The 17,174-nt window shown below is 39.8% G+C and overlaps 2 protein-coding genes across 2 annotated transcripts; one reads left to right on the top strand and one right to left on the bottom strand.

The window, feature by feature from the left end:
* Nucleotides 1-270: 270 nt before the first annotated feature.
* On the bottom strand, nt 271-1,976 carry mos (v-mos Moloney murine sarcoma viral oncogene homolog). Its single transcript, XM_044105496.1, has one exon. It carries the CDS (start codon nt 1,898-1,900, stop codon nt 887-889), a length of 1,014 nt encoding a protein of 337 aa, XP_043961431.1. The 5' UTR covers nt 1,901-1,976; the 3' UTR covers nt 271-886.
* A 1,245-nt stretch (nt 1,977-3,221) lies between these two features.
* Nucleotides 3,222-14,736, top strand: alg14 (ALG14 UDP-N-acetylglucosaminyltransferase subunit). The gene is made up of 4 exons (XM_044105495.1): nt 3,222-3,423; nt 3,583-3,734; nt 9,186-9,308; nt 14,338-14,736. Exons 1-4 carry the CDS (start codon nt 3,282-3,284, stop codon nt 14,566-14,568), a joined length of 648 nt encoding a protein of 215 aa, XP_043961430.1. The 5' UTR covers nt 3,222-3,281; the 3' UTR covers nt 14,569-14,736.
* Nucleotides 14,737-17,174: the final 2,438 nt, after the last annotated feature.

Raw genomic sequence — 17,174 nt, 5'->3', positions numbered from 1 at the left:
AGATATTGCAGGATATAGAAATCCACCCACACTAAAGCCCAGTCCAATCTGTCAACCTCTTCAGTGCTTGTACTGCCTCAGGTTACCTTGTGATGTTTAGGTATGTTGGCTCTTATTGATGGAAAATACTAATTAAATTTTAAAAACTGCATAGTATCCAAAAAAAAAAAGAATGATTGTCCAAAAAAGCACTTTCCTCCAGAAAGGTGGGAATGAAGGCTTGAACAAGAAAACAATCTCAATGAAAGTACAAAGCTTCAATATGCTGAGTGACATATTTCTACAATTTATTCATATCAACAATAATTACTTTAAATTTAACATACAAATAGTCATCTAAAAACCAAAAACTTAAGTAGGAACTGAAATGTTTCCTAATAAGTACAATATTGGAGGAAGAGGATTAGGATTACTGAAAAAAAACTAAAAATCTGATTTTAATCTGAGATTAAACTGAATTCTTTTTTGTCAGCAGCCCTAATCATCTTCTTAGCCATTGTCTAAAAAATATAGATTTACAGCCTGAGAGATACAGTATGTGAATTGAGCCTAATAAATTAATCTGGTGCAGAAATAAACACCTTAAGATATATATATATATATACACACACAGTAAGAACAATTTTAATGAAAACATTTGAATCAATTTTAGATAAACAAAAAATACATTTGGAGTTGTTAAGAAAAGGCTAGTCTGCTGACTGCTTAGTTGGCAGAACCCGAGCCTTCAACTCGTCTGGATGTTTAAATTTGAGGCACATTATGTCCAAAATGAAAGCTGCGATCCTGTCAGGGCTTCGCTGCACAACACCATCTAAACTCCACTGAAACGCTCCAAAACTAGAATAATAATAATGATAATTATAATAATCATTACAACCCAAAATCACCTGGGTGACCTTAGGAGCTCCAGCTGATGCAGCACATCCTCGGCGCTGGGTCTGCAGCAGACATCTGCGCTCCAGCAGCGGCCCAGCAACGCCGCACACCGCTTCCCCAGCACAGAAAGAAACACCGGGTGGTCACATACAGACGGCCGCAGATTGTGCGCCACCACAGCATACAGGACGTGTTGCCTGTCACCCGTGTAGGGGGGCTGTCTGGTCAAAAGCTGCCACATGGTTATCCCCAACGAGAAGATGTCCGCTTTAGGAGACACCTGCTCACCTTTGAGCAGCTCAGGGGCTCGGTGTGAATACGTGCCACATCCGTGGCTGACCTGGGGGCTGACGGCGCTCACTTCACAGTCACGCTCCAGCTTCAGGGAACAACCAAAATCGGCAATTTTACACACTTCTCCCCGCGATACCAGCACGTTGGCTGGTTTGATGTCCAGATGCACAACACTGTGGGAGTGAAGGAAGCTCAAGCCCTTCACGATGTCTGTGCAGTACTTCCGCCAGCGGTCCTCCCCGAGCTCCTCCGAGCTCTCGTATATGATCTGCTGCAGATTTCTGCTGCCCACGAACTCCATGACGATCGCTCCGATCGCTTCATCCTCCAAGTCCGCCAGCACGCACGTGCTTGCGGCGATGATGCGCACGACGTTTTTATGGTGGAGATGTGCGGCGTTCAGCTCAGCCCAGAAACTCTGTCGGGAGGCCAGTTTGTTCTTTGTTCTCTTTTTCACTTTCTTCAGCGCAACAGTTTCCCCGAGGTACTCCGCCTTGTAGACGGAGCCGAAGCCCCCGCAGCCCACAACTTCCACGGAGCGCAGCTGATCCCAGTAAATCACGGAGGACCAGAGGCGGCTTGCGACTTTACCATGGGACCGCTGGGGAGGGACCTGCAAGGTGGACCCTTGGGACAGCTGGAAGAGCGGGCTGCTACAAGCCGCGATGTCTGCAGACGGGTAGATGTCTTTCCGTAACAGGCGCGTGACAGGAATAGGAGAAGGCATGGCGCGTGAGTTCACACGGGTGTGTTCTAGTGAGCTGACGTCACCTCATCCAATTAATCAAGCCCTGGAGGCAATGCATGCTGGTTATCTCTCTAAAATAAATACTTGAATTAAATATGCAGTCATGCAAATGATCAAACATATCAAAAACAATTTCAGCACACTCAGCCCAACTCTAGGGTAGTTTGGTGCTCGGGGTGGCATTGGCTCATTTTTTTAACCTTTCAAATAAAATAACGATGTTTATTAATACAAAATTAACAAGAAGTATGTAAACAGTGACATATATAAAATGTTGAGTAATTGTGCTCATATTTGCATAAACATGAGCTCATACATTGCAGAAATCTAAAATTAAGATATTTCCAATCTCTGGAGTCATTTCTTTAACTATCTAATCAGTCAGAGCCCCCCCCCCCCCCCCATTTAACTTTGGCAAATAAAGAGCAACCGTTTCAAAATTCTCAATGATTGTTTTGTGTGATGGTATGTTTGAGCCACCAAAAATGAGCAAGTAGAAATTTCTTTTATCCAGTAATCTGTCACATATTTAACATTAGAAGGGAATTTTCCAGAAAGCCTGCCTTGGTGAAAAATAAATATACTAAGTATGTTAAATTTTAGTATACTTGAGCATACTTTAAGTCAGACTAATCTTGAGTAAACTTCAAGTTCACTTAGGATTAGTTAACTTAAAGTGTGACATTTTGGAACAACTAATTTAGTGCTTAGTGTCCTTTAATAGTATTTAAATGGTATAAAGCACAATTTAAAGTGTACTAAGTGTACTTTCATGTAATTTTTTGAACAACTTAAGTTACACTTAATATACTTTAGGTATATTACTTTTTATGAAATATAAACGTGCTTGATTAGTATATTTTGAGTGTACTATTTTGGTGATTGAATTACATTTAAAATATATTTAGAATGCATTTTAAGTATATTGGCATTACATATTTTATACACTGCGACAGACTGGCGACCTGTCCAGGGTGACCCCGCCTCTCGCCCGGAACGTCAGCTGGGGATTGGCACCAGCAATCCTCTAATCATCCTTTAGGGACACCACTTTTTTTTCAGCAGCCCTGAAAAAGAAAAAAGGCAGATTTTATGTAAGTTGTGACTGAAGTAAACCACAGGGGGCGCAATGCAACAAAATTAAAGCCATTCAGAAGAAGAAGTAATATCTTAAGTTGTTTTTTTTTTTTTTTTTTTTTTTTTTTTGAGGTGGGTGTATATAGGTAGCGTCCCGATCCACACTCCATTCCAGTAGATGGCGGTAATGCACATCTAAAAGTTGCTTGCCAACCGCCATAAAAAAGAAGAAGAAGAAGAAGTAATATCTTTTTGGTTTAAAACAGTTTCCGTAGTTTCTGTGATGTTGCTTTTCGGAGTTGTGTTCTCTCTGTTCCTGACAGCTTTATTATTTCTTCTTCGGGTTTATTTTGTCTTAAATTCGGGATCTAATCATCCGCCCAAAACCAGAAGCCATGTTGCGGTTCTGGTCGTTGCAGGATCAGGTAAGATTCAACGTGTATAACCAGATCAGGCCAGCTGTCCTGTGTTCACTTTAGTGACGGATCGTCAGTAAAAAGAATCTGGTGATCACGTCTCCCTGGTGATGCAGCTGCATGTTGATCCAGTTTCTCGTCCTGTTTGTTTGCTCTTCGTGTTTCTAGGTGGTCACACCACAGAGATCATGCGGCTGATGGAGAGCCTCTCTGCTGCCTACACACCTCGACACTACGTGATTGCTGACACTGACAAGATGAGTGAGGAGAAAATTGTCGCCTTTGAAAGTTCTAAACCACAGTCACACGCTGACGTCCAGGTACAGGCACTGACGTGTCGACTTTACTGAGGTAGTAAGTAGCAGGAAGAACCAGAGCAGCTGAAGTTAAATCAGAGGGAACTTCTCGTTTTAGATCAGTTAGAATTACCTGAAAGATTCATGTACTAAATGCCACAATAATGAGAGAGGGAGAGAGAGAATATGTCAAGAGTTTTTTTTTTTAAATGAATGACTTCAAAATCAGAGGTTTACGTACAAAATGATTAATATTTCTGTAAACATGACCGAAAATCCAGATAATGACATCATGGGTTTGCATGGGTTTTGATTGACTGAGAGAGTTAATTGGAGGTAGATCAGGAAAACCCTGCTTTCTGTGACATGATGCTTTCATCCTTCCATCCATCCATCCATCCATCTATCCGGTCACCCTTGTCCCTAATGGGGTCAGGAGGGTTGCTGGTGCCTCTCCAGCTACGTTCCGGGCGAGAGGCAGGGTCACCCTGGACAGGGAAGTGATATAAGTTGATATGAGTTGTCCAGCCAAGGTTGTCTGTAATGTGAATCCCCAGGAACTTAATGCTGCTGATGTTCTCCACTGCTTTAGGTCTCCACTACTTAAGGTGGAATACATACACACATATTCTTGACATACTTTGATTAAATCAATTTCTCTTTCTCCCATGACCCCTCTGGATCATCCAAATGGTCCTGGGTAAACTTAAGATGTGCTTATTTAAGCAGGGAAACATTTCGTGCCATGCATGATTTTAAACCATGACTTAGCTAAATATTAATGTATTACCCACAGTAAGCTTGGAAAGCAGCACAAAATTTCCAGCACTCAGCCGGATTAGTATGATGGTAAGAAAGCTAAGCAAATAACCCAAAAATAAGTTACCGTAAGTCTTTGGGCTAGAGGTGTAAGACACTGGGTTCTGCTCTCACTGTTGAACCACCACGACGCACTACTGAGACATAATATTTCAAACGTGGTGCCGTTTCCACTCCACCAAACAGTAGTGTCTTACATTGAACACATGCTGAAAGCTGCAGCATGTAACTTAGAAATAAGTTTTTACATATGAATTAAAACTTTCGCTATGCACTAACGTACATCTTTTGGGTCGGGAGGGGTCCTGGTGACCATCTCCGCCTGTCAATGGGCGAGAGGCGAATTACACCCTGGACAGGCCGCCCGTCCATCAAGAGGTAGATAATCTGTGAAAACAATTGAGCTCCTCTGCTTTCTCCCTGTATTCTGCAGAATTACACCACCAGATCAGAGTCAGCATAAAACGTAGAATTTTGATTTAGTAACCATGGACGGTTTATTTTGATCCAACCTACATTTGACTCTAAAAGAATGTTTCCTTTTTTATTTTATATAGGCAGTGTTGTGATATTTATTTGACTTTATGTATATTTTAGTGTGAAAGTCTAACTGTTAAATAGTAACGTCCAAAGAACGTTTGACTGAATGTTTGTCTGTATTAGGTGATTTTTATGGTTTTGTTTTGCCAGATTAAATAGCAGCATTTATACCTAAAGCAAAAAATGAACAGCCAATCCATGTGATCAGTATCAATGATCGATAGTGATCGGCCCTCAAGGGTGTTTGGAATTCTCAGTAATAAGCCTGATTGGAGCATTCCTAAGCAGGAATGGCTGTTTTTGCCAATACTTATTCTTTGCTCTTTTGTTATGATGAATAGCCAGAGCAACAACAAGGTGGTTTACAGCACGGAGAAGATGCTTTACGTAGCATGAAATCAAGAAAATTATGGGCAACCCTGACCATCCTCTTTATGAAAGTGGCTTTAAATAAATCAGTGGAAGGGTTCTTCAAATTGTTGTAATACAGACTTTTGTTGCTATAGGACATCCTGTCTGTCTGTCTGTCTAATTTTATTTGTATAACACATTTCAGCAACAAGGCATATGAAAGAGCTTTACATCATAAAAAAATGTCATGCAACATAGAATCAACAATCAAAACATGACATTAAGTCAAGTTCCATCATTAAATTCTTAATTGATTACGTTTCAAATGCAACTCTAAACAAGTGGGTTTTTAGTTGAGATTTAAAGGAAGTCAGTGTTTCAGCTGTTTTACAGTTTTCTGGAAGTTTGTTCCAGATTTGTGGTGCATAGATGCTGAATGCTGCTTCTCCTCGTTTGGTTCTGGTTCTGGGGATGCAGAGCAGAACCAGAACCAGAACCTGAGAGTTCTGGAAGGTTGATACAACAGCAGCAGATCTTTAATGTATTGTGGTGCTAAACCATTCAGTGATTTATAAACCAACAACAGTATTTTAAAGTCTATTCTCTGAGCTACAGGGAGCCAGTGGAGGGACTTTAAAACTGGTGTTATGTGCTCTATCTTCCTGGTTTTAGTCAGAACTCCAGCAGCAGCATTCTGGATCAGCTACAGCTGTTTGATTGATTTGTTGGACAGACCTGTGAAGACGCCGTTACAATAATCAATGCAACTGAAGATAAACACATGGATGAGTTTCTCTAGATCTGGCTGAGACATTAGTCCTTTAATCCTGGAAATGTTCTTCAGGTGATAGAAGGCCGACTTTGTAACTGTCTTTATGTGGCTGTGAATATTCAGGTCAGAGTTCATCACTACTCCCAGGTTTCGGACTGATCACTGGGTTTTAGTTGTAATAACTGAAGCTGTGCACTGACTCTAGATCTATAACTCTAGATCTATAACTCTAGATCTATAACTCTAGATCGTTCCTCTTTAGGTCCAAAAATAATAACTTCAGTTTTGTTTTTGTTCAGCTGGAGAAAGTTTGGCACGTCCACGCATTTATCTGTTCTAAGCATTTATTCAGTGATTGGATGGGGTCAAAGGTCACCTGGTGACATCATAATGTAGAGCTGTGTGTCATCTGCATATTTATGGTAGCTGATATTATTTCCTGTTATAACCTGAGCTAGTGTCCTCAGCTATGACCATATGCAATATCTCTTTAATTAAATGAGTTGTAACATTTAATTTTCCTCTTGGATTAAAAAGAAGATTTGATTTGAATTTGAATTTAATAAATTACATTATGAGGAAAGAACAATGTATAAAATCTTGAAGCAACATCTAAAGATCAGCCAGGAGTTTAAGCTCAGGTCCATTGGAGTTTGCCGGATGGACAACGACCCTCTGCTAACAGCCAGAGTATAAAGTGGCTCAAGAACAAGTCAATGTTTTCAACTCAGTCCTATGACAATGTGAGAAATTCTGGAAAGTTTTGTGAGATTGAGGCACCTAAAATCCTGACGAGTTATTCCAGTTCCATCAGGAGGAATGGGCCAGAATGACAGCAAACTATTGTGAAAAACTTGGGAAAGGAAACGCAAAAGGTTTCACCCAAACCATCCAGTTCAAAGGCAGTTCTGCCACATACTGAGGAAATATATGTAAACATTAATAAATATATAAATCTTTGACATATTCCTTCTCTCATTATTGTGGCATTTAGCAATTGAAAATAACTTTGTTCATCCCGACTTAAAACAAGAGATTTGGTCTGATTTAACTTCAGGCGGCGAGAAAAAAAAGTTATCTTTTAATATGTTGTATCTAAGATTAGGGTTTCAAACCTCTGTTAGCAGCACAGTTAATTGATGTTGATTGTGAAAATGTCCTTAAGAGATTCCATTATCCATGGTAAAAATAATCATTTACTTATGTGGTCAATAAAGTTTCCTAAACTTCAAAGATCCTCCTGGTTCCTCAAAAGACCAAACTAGCTAATCATGAATTGAAACATGGATGACTGAATTCAATTGTTCTCAAGAATCACCGTTCCAAATAAAAGACAGGGCCGGAGAGCAATGGGAGGAGTCAAATATGACCAAGAATGCACAGAGAGAACTAAAAATAATGTTCCTGAGGTCCACAGAACAGTTCTGTCAGGGCCCCACACTGATCTGACACATTTTACTGCTTTCCATTTACAGAAAGGCAAATAATGGAGAAGTTTGAAGAGAGTCACTTGCCTCTCACTGGTTGGTATTCATAGTACTAAGATCAATCAGCTCAGATGTGCCTGATGAGGCAGGTGGAGGTCACCAAATGAACAAACATGGAAATCCATGTTGAGATGATGGATTGCAGGTCAATGAAGCATAAAAGTATGGAGATCACAGATAAGATGCTGGTGAAAAAAGACCGTCAAACATCATATCTTATCTGGGAAATGTGGTCATTTGCGTCAAAGATTTGGGAAGGATACAACAAGTGTTTTAACTCTGGTTTAAGAGGAATATCTCCAAAAGCAACACATTGAGCCTGATCAAAGTCCCTGACAACTCTCAGTCTGGAAGCAGGGCTGCAGCGTAGACAATATCACGTCCTTTTTTCACTCTCTCATATGTGCTTTCATCACTTTGGGGAATGTCATTTGTGCTCTGTGTGAGATTCTGCTGCCATGAGACTCCAACGGGCGTATTGGCATAAAAAATTTATGTTCTTAACAGTTTGAACACGTTGGCCAATAATTATAGCTCTAAATAATTCTTTGGAACATGAACACACTGATTTTGCTATGATGATATATTTTGCAGCTCTAGTGTAGAAAATACCACAGCTTCTCTGGACTTCGCCTTGTAGGCTTGTCTGGACTGTGATTGGCTGGTCTGCCTGTCAATCATGGTCGATGAGAACCTATCAGAGCCTTAATGTGTTAGAACTTTCTAGAGTGTGGCAGAACAGGTGTTTTATTGTAGTAGCTTGCAGTAGTTCAATAGTTTTAGCAACTGTATTATCAGAAAGAAATTCTAAGTGTGATATTTGCTGATCATTTTGTTTCACTGCATCAAGAATTGTAAGTTGAGTGATAATAAAGGAAACCATATCTTTGAATGGATACCTGCAGTTTTTTCAGATACAAATCACCACGCCCTTTAGTTCTTCTAGGGTTTTAAAACTATTTTCTGGAAGGTGTGCATGCTGTTGTAAAATTAATGCAACATTTCATAAAAGCAATATTCTACCTACAGTCCAACATGTTGGTCATAGCATGGTGGTATACGGTTATTTTACTGCTTCAGAACCTGAATGACTTGTTGATGGAAATATGATCTCTGCTCTATAGCAGATAATGTCCAACCATCAATTTCTATTGCAGGACAATGATCTGGAGCACACTTGGAAGTCCATCGCTGACTGGTTCAGAAAACAAAATAAAAAGTTGGGATTCCCCTAGTTAACGTCTGAATTTATGAATTAAAATGTTGTTACATGATCTTCAACAGGACATTGATGCCAAAATCTTCCAATGTGGCTGAATGAAAACACTTCTGCAGAGGAGAGTAGGCATCACTCCTGCACAATGATAAAAATTACTCATTGCCTGTTTTCTCAAACACATCTTGTTGCCAACTATGAAGCAAGAAGTTGTCAAGTTTAGGGAATAATTATTTACTTACTTTACAGATCCAAAAGAAGAAAATCCTGACTGTGTTTTAACTGTTTAGTTCACCATTAATCGGATCCCAAGGAGCCGAGAGGTGGCCCAGTCATGGAGTTCCTCTGTTGTGAGCACCCTGAACGCTCTGAGATACTCCCTCCCTTTGGTGTTCAGACTCCAGCCTGATGTGGTGAGTGACCCAAAACCTTGACACAACCATGTCTTTTGATTCTCTCTGCACTTCATATTATGAATTTGTTTTCAGATGATTCACAACAACAGAAAATAATTGTTTTTATTTCTGTTGATGAAGTTAAGATTAGAGTTAAACCAATGTGAATAAAAGCTCCAGGGACTTGTCTACCAGGAGGAGCCCAGTGTACAGATGGTTTGGTAGACAACATGAGTGAGAACCACAAGATTCTAATTTTGTTTTTGACCTGCTCTGTAGCAACACCTTTTGTCCGGATGGATATTTCCAGACCTCTGGCAGCTAACATCTTTCCATATCTTTAACTGCTGGATGTAGGAACCACCTGCTTGACTTTAAGGCAGTCTTTCTCAAACTGTAATCCCCGGGCGTGAGGTACTGCATGTAGACATGCCATGATGTGAGCTCAAAGACACTACAGTTAGCTTAGCTGTTTTTAAAAATAATAATGGATAAATGGCTTAAGATTCTATGTTGCAATTGCACATAAATACGTGAGGAACGGCGGAGTCCCAGAGCAAAATTCTGTGAAAGAGTTGTATGGAGCCTGGAGCCGGAAGCCCTTCGAAAGGCTGTTTACAAGTTTTAAACTGTGTGATTGTGGGCGAGAGTGGGAATAAAAATAGCAATGGATATTCTGTTCCATAAAACACAGTAGGAGTGTAACGGGTAAACCTTTTATGGATACAAACTCCACTAAAAACCAACCTGTTTAGGATTGTATTCAAAACGTAATCAATTACAAATTTATTGATGGAACTTCACTTATTGTCATGTTCTGATTGTTGATTCTATGTTGCATTGTGTTTCTGTGTTTGATTTGATGTAAAGCACTTTGAATTGCCTTGCTGCTGAAATGTGCTATGCTAATAAAATTTGATTAGATTTGATTTAAGACCAAGTCAGTTAAAAAGTCTGAAGATATCGGTGGAAAGTTTCTTGGGTTAGTGACAGAACTTTAGTTTTTCAACCAAAAGTATTTCCAACCACCAGGCTTAGTAAGTTTTCTGGCGGAAACCCTGCATTCTGATATAACGAAACATTACTGTGACTGTCACCACGGTAACGGTAACATTTCTTTGTTTCAGAGGGATGCAGCACTCTTGAAATTGCTCAGATATCGGGGCATGATCATAAAACCCAGGGGTCTAAATAAAAAATGTTCTCTATCAGCCACTGTGGCTGGTAGAGAACATTTTTCACTGACCACTTTTTTTTCTTTTGATTACAAACCCCACCAGTACAAGCAAATTATATAAAATATACAATTTACTCCTAACTCTATGAAAACCAATTTACTGACATGACGCGTACCATACATATGTACTTACACAGACTAATTTAACATAAAGGATGGACACCTTAACAGAGTGTAGTGCAGTAAATTCATTATGTATTTATTAAACATGTGTCTAGTCATTTTTTAAAACATTTTTTAAATAGTATTAATAGCTGTTTTTTAGCTGTTATAATTTTTTTCTGTTCATACGTTTCCTATTGAAATTCTTCTTATTACTAAAAACCTCTCAGAATGTGTTTATTATTAATTCTATGTACCACCATGATCCGTGTGTTATCTCAGTGTTTTTCTGACTAAATGCTTGCTCAATGTTGGGTTCCCCTACCCGGACTCGGGTAGGGGGGGGGATGGCAGGCAGGAGGGCGTTCCCTCTTCATCCACAAATGAAGAGGGAACGCTTCATAGACATTTTCACTCCTTCTTCCCGGGCAGCAGCAGCTAACCTGAACTCTTCCTCAATCTGTCCCATGTCTCTCTCATCCTCCTCCTCGATGATAATAAACTCCCTGAATCGCTAATTCCCTCTCCTTGTCCGCTACTGAATCTCCTCCAACGGTCAAAGTTAGTGTGGTAATTAACATATCGGTTAGTTTGAATCATCTTTCTGAATAGGCTTATGCGCTTTTTAGCTTTTGTTGTAGTTTTTCTGACCCGCCCCGTCTTGTATCAGCTCATTTTGCCGGACTCTGGTAAGCAGCTAACCGTTAGCTGAAATGGTGCTGGGGGGCCCAGGAGGACTGAGGGATTTCCTTGGATAAGCTGAATGTTTGTCAATAAAATAACACAAATTGATAAAAACAAAGTATCAAAACATTACTTCAAATAAATGCCAAAGAATAAAAATGATCCAGGCTGTGGGCAGATCTAATTTGGAAAGGTAGATTGTTCTATAGCAGTGGTTCCCAATTCCAGTCCTCAGGGCCCCTGACTGCATGTTTTAGGTGTTTCCCTTCTGCCACACACCTGGATTGAATCTTTGGGTGATTAACAGGCTCCTGAAGTACTTGGTGGCTGCAGAAGACGTCATGCAATCATTTAAATCAGCTGTTCTGCTATAGAGGCACATCTAAACCATGCAGAGCAGGGGGGCCTTGAGGACCGGAATTGGGAAACACTGATCTATAGAATAGGAGCAACAACAGAAAAAGCCTGATCTCATTTCCTCTTAAGTCAGGTCTGAGGAACTGTTGGTAATAGCTGACTCGCTCCTGCATAGAACCATCAAATGTTTTACTGCAAATGGTAAACAGGGTCACAAGAAACGTGTTGAGAACTCCTAAAGATTTGAGAAGAATCAAACATGAAGCTACCAAGAACCAGTTATCTTCATATTCCAGAACTGCAACCTACCTGGAGTTCCAGAAGTACAAGATGTTCAGAGCTCAGAGCCATGGCCAAGTTACGGAAGGCTGAAATCTGACCATCACTGAACAAGACACACTGTTGAAACGTCAAAACTGAACCAAGACAGATTTTTCAAAGTTTAGGGACCGATGAGATGAGAGTGACTCTTGTCGGACCACATGGATGGATCTGTGGCAGGATCAGTAATGGGCACCGAGCTCCACTTTGCATCAGATGCCAGCAAGGTGAAGGCGGGGTACTGGGAAGTTCTGGTATCATTAAAGATGAAAGAGTTGGACCTTTTCAGGTTGAAGATGGATTCAAAATCAACTCCCAAACCTGCTGCCAGTTTTTAGAAGACACTTTCTTCAAGCAGTGATGCAGGAAAATGTCTGCATCTTTCAAGAAGACCAGGATTTGTATGCAGGACAATGCTCCATAACATGCATCAAACTACTCCACTATGTGTCTGGCCAGTAAAGGTCTTAAAGATGAAAGAACCATGAAGTGGCCCCCTTCCTCACCAGAACTAAACCCCATAGAGAACTTGTGGGCCCTTCTTAAACAGTTCACATCTCTGATCAGTGTCTGGGAGGCTGTGGCTGCTGCTGCACAAAAAGGTGATGGTCAACTGATCAAGAAACTGACAGACTCCATAACTGTTATTGAAAAGAAGGGTGGCTACATTGGTCACTGATTTATTTTTCAAATGCCAGAAATGTTTGTCAATTTTGAATTGTATATTTATTATTCTCACTTTAACAGATGACAATAAACAAGTGAGATGGGAAAAGTTTCAGTTTGAATTCAGTTGCCCAATAATCCTGTACACATAGATATTGTCTTAAAAAAGCCAAAATCTCACTTTTATTTTCTTAAATATTCAGGTTTGAGAGGTTATTAATATTTTGGATTGACAGAGAGCGCTGTAGATGTTCAACAATAACATTAATCATCAAAACTACAAATTGAGTAATAATTGTGCACACAGTGTAGTTGGTCACATACTAAGTAGTAGCACTGATGTCCTCTCTAGGTGGCTGGCAAAGAGCAATCCAAGTTGTAGACTCAAAACAACCTTCTAGGGCTTCCTGTAATTACATTTTCTTGATTTTATACATCTGGACCCTCAAAACTGTACAGTAAGTGATGCCTAAGACCTTTACTTAAAATGTGACAGCATAATGCAATTGTGAAATGTCCAGCAGTCTTAACGATAAGAGTGAAACGATGGCTCCCACCTGCAGTCCTTTCATGGTCGACCATGAGCCACAGATCCAGCTCTTGGAGCGCTAGGGCTGGTATCTCCTTCCATCCTGTCCTTGTCCCAGGCCCGGGCGGGTCCTCCTCTCCATCTGGCCAACATGCACAACAATGTTGAGTGACAAGTTTCACTCGGGTGAGCCCCTCTGTGGCCCCACCACAACCTTACTGTCTCTGTTTCCTTGGGGCTACTCCTCTCTTACACCATCACCTGCAATGACCCTGAAGCTCGCATCCTTGTTGCTGCTGCTCAGAGCTTCTGGCTGCAAATCAATGCTGGTACCTGATCATTTTCTGTTCCCATCTTTTCAGCAGTTTGCTGTCTTACCTCCCAGCCCCTGGCAAGCAGGCTGGCTGTTGGCAATGCCCTCATTGCTTTTGTCTCTCTCTCTGTCCCGTGCTCTCTCCAGACGCCCCGTTATTTCCATCTCCCTTCACCACAGATGAGAGACACTTATGTAATTAGTCGTAGGTCTCTCCTTGTGACTAATTACAGGGAGGCAAGATGGCAAGCTGCTGAGAGGATCACCATTGAGGATGACTGGCACTGACAGTTGTGGACGAGCCATCGACTTGCAGCCAGAAGCTCTGAGCAGCAGCTATGCGGATGCAAGTGTCGGCCTGTGACAAGGTTCACAGCCAAGGAGAGAACCAGTAGCCTCTAGCTCAGGCAGGCAGTGAGAGGCGGCTCCTTCAATAAATAATGCAACTCACAAACCTAGAAAGCTAAAACCAAAACCTACAGGTAAATAAAAATGGCCACCTTTCCACATATCAACGGGAGTAACATGTTTATTACCCATTGGAGAAGATCACATTGGAATGAAAAACTGTGAATCAGTATTTGCCAGTAAGATGCCCAATCGCTTCATCTCTCTTTCCACTTTGTGTTCATAGTATGAGAAGCATTTTGTCTAAATGTGGCCTTCAACTTTGAATACAAGTGTGTTTACAACCTCCATTTCTCTGATTAAAGCCAACTTTCCATTACATGGCCCATTTACTGCCATCCTGAATAGACAGACATGTTCTGATCTTTGTCAGTGTTATATCCTGGAAATGTGCTCAGCCCTCTCTCTTTGTGTCTGTGTGTCTTCACAGGTGCTGTGTAATGGTCCAGGGACCTGCGTTCCTCTATGTATAACTGGACTTTTACTCAGAATTCTGGGAATAAAGAAAGTCGGGATAGTGTATGTTGAAAGCATTTGCCGAGTGCAGACACTGTCTTTAAGCGGCAGGATCCTGTACCTGGTATCTGACTATTTTTTTGTGCAATGGTCATCTCTGAGGGACAAATACCCCAAAGCCATTTTTCTGGGAAGAATAGTTTGATAGGTGGTAAAACATGGATGCTCAGTTGCACACATGCAAAGAAAGGACTGAATGTCTGCTGTTCCACTGATGTATTTTTCATACTTGCTGTTTTCAGATGTATACACAATTAAAGTTGAAATATGAAAGAGGTCCACCTACTGATTAAACCTGTCTGCAAATCTTGAATGTGGTATTCTTAAAAATGATCTCATCATGCTAAGAAACCCTGGTGAAAAATAAATATACTAAGGATTTAAAATTTTAGTATACTTGAGAATATACTTTAGTCAGCATACTTAGTCAGACTAGTCATGAGTATAAATTGGTGCACTTTAAGTTCACTTAGTATTAGTTAACATTTTGGAACAACTAATTTTGTGCTTAGTGTCTTTTAATAGTATTTAAATTGGATTAAAGTGTACTAAGTACTTTCATGTACTTTTTGGAAGAATTAAAGTTATACTTGATATACTTTAAGTATGTTATTTTTTTATGTCATATGAACATGCTTGATTACGGTAGTATATTTTGAGTGTATTATTTTTGTGATCAAATTACATTTAAAATATATTTAGAATGGATTTTAAGTATATTGGCATATATTTTATATACTAGTAGTGTGATTACAGTATGCTACAATTCCATTTTTGGTTTGCTATAATTGCTAATGAAATACAATTTCAGTTAATCCATCCATCCATCCATTTTCTGAACACCCTTCGTCCCTAACGGGAGGGTTGCTGGTTCCTCTCCAGCTGCGTCCCGGGCGAGAGGCGGGGTCACCCTGGACAGGTCGCCAGTCTGTCGCAGGCTAATGAGGCCATGAAGCTTCAAACTGCTTCTCCACTAGAGACCAAGAACCCTGAGCATCAGCAACACTTCTGGTGTCTCTCATCTCTCCCAGATGGACCGTCTGGTTGCAGAGAAACAAGCTCAGTTCTGCCATTAGTCCTTATCCTGAGGTCAAATGTTTGTTTTTGTGGAGCATCTGTCTCTTATTTTGAAGGGATGTGTAGACGTTACCATAGCAACCAGAGTCAGAGAGCGTTAGGGCAGTGGAGAGACGAGATGAGAGGAGTAGAGCTGTGAGTTTTAGGTCTGGTTCACAGGATTTAAGGATTGTGGGCCGATTCTCCAAACCTCTGTGACCACAGAGCCATAAAAGTCCAACAGGTTCTGGTCGGTTCCTGAGTCCAGACACACGGCAGGGGCAAAACACACCACACAAGAACCGGTTCCACTCATGAACATCCTGATTTCAGAAGAAAATCCAGTAAAACCCCCAACAGACCAAACATGAATAATCAAACATGACGATGGAGAAGCAGCATTGATAGTTAGTGGTTCATTTTAAGCCATAAAAGACTGGATTGGAATTTAAATGAAATAGGGGAAAGGACTGATGTATATTTAAAAACTCATATTATAATTACCTTAAAATATATTCAGATGGTTCTTAGAATTTAAAAGGGTGTGTAGGAATAGGAATATATATATATACCAGAGTTTAAAATGTACATTTCCAAAAGATTATCAGACGGCCACCATTTCTGCTGTAAAAACAGCAGAAATGGTGGCAGTTATATTAATATAAATAAATGAAACAGGGCAGTACATTAAAGTGTTAAACTTTTCAAAAAAGAGGTCAACTTAAAAGCATTTTTGACTCCACCAAACATAAAGACTTACAAATCATATTTAACTCGTTCTTTCATACAATTAGGAGTGGTTTTAAAGAAGCAACATTTGTGTATGTGATGTTTGGCTAATAAGACATTATTTATGCCACAGTCAATCATATGGTCATTGATGAAAACACCAAATTTAACCTCTTGTATGGTTATATTTGATAATTGTAAACCATGGCTGTGAATAAACTGATGAAGATCTTGCCAAAAAGATTGAACAATTTCCCAATTGTACCCCTGCAAAGTCAAAAAAAAAAATAAAAAAAAAATCAAAACCTTTTCTAATCAGCTTCAATCCATGATTAGACAGGGTTTGATATATTCCCAGGTTTTCCCCCAGATATGGACACTCTGTATTCAAAAAGTTGATTGTTGTGTTGTCAAATGTAATAACTCTGTAAATAGCTGTTTATCCAAATAAAGAGACTTTAATAAGAACCCTAACCCATAATAAAAGAAATGCAATTTAAAATTATAATCAACATTTATCCAGCTAATGACGTTCGGAGACAGGTTTGAGATGGATATGGAAACGTGTATAGGCTATTCTGTGAGAATGGACTGGATCATCTGTCCGACTGTACAATCCTTTTAGTTGGATCTTCATCAGTTTATATGGTTAATGGAGTTCATTTAACATATATACCCATCCAAGAGGTTACATTTGGTGATTTTATTAATGACCATAACAACAACTACAGCATAAATAATGTTCTCACATATGACATTTGTGTATTTAATGTTTGGCTAATATATTAGCCAAATGTAAACTTGTTGTCTAAGTCCTTTTTTTTTTTGGAAGTCGAAATGATTTTTAGTTGACGTCTTTTTTTTTTTCTTTTTCTAAATAAATAAAAAAAAACATTTGTACTTTAATGTATTGTCCTGGACCTTTATGCTGTATATACAATATGCCCTGCTAAGTTTTCATTTGTG

The sequence above is a fragment of the Gambusia affinis genome, linkage group LG21, assembly GCF_019740435.1.
Source record: "Gambusia affinis linkage group LG21, SWU_Gaff_1.0, whole genome shotgun sequence".
NCBI lineage: Eukaryota > Metazoa > Chordata > Actinopteri > Cyprinodontiformes > Poeciliidae > Gambusia > Gambusia affinis.
Note: the sequence above shows the minus strand (reverse complement) of the source record. Positions and strands in the feature narration are given on the sequence as shown.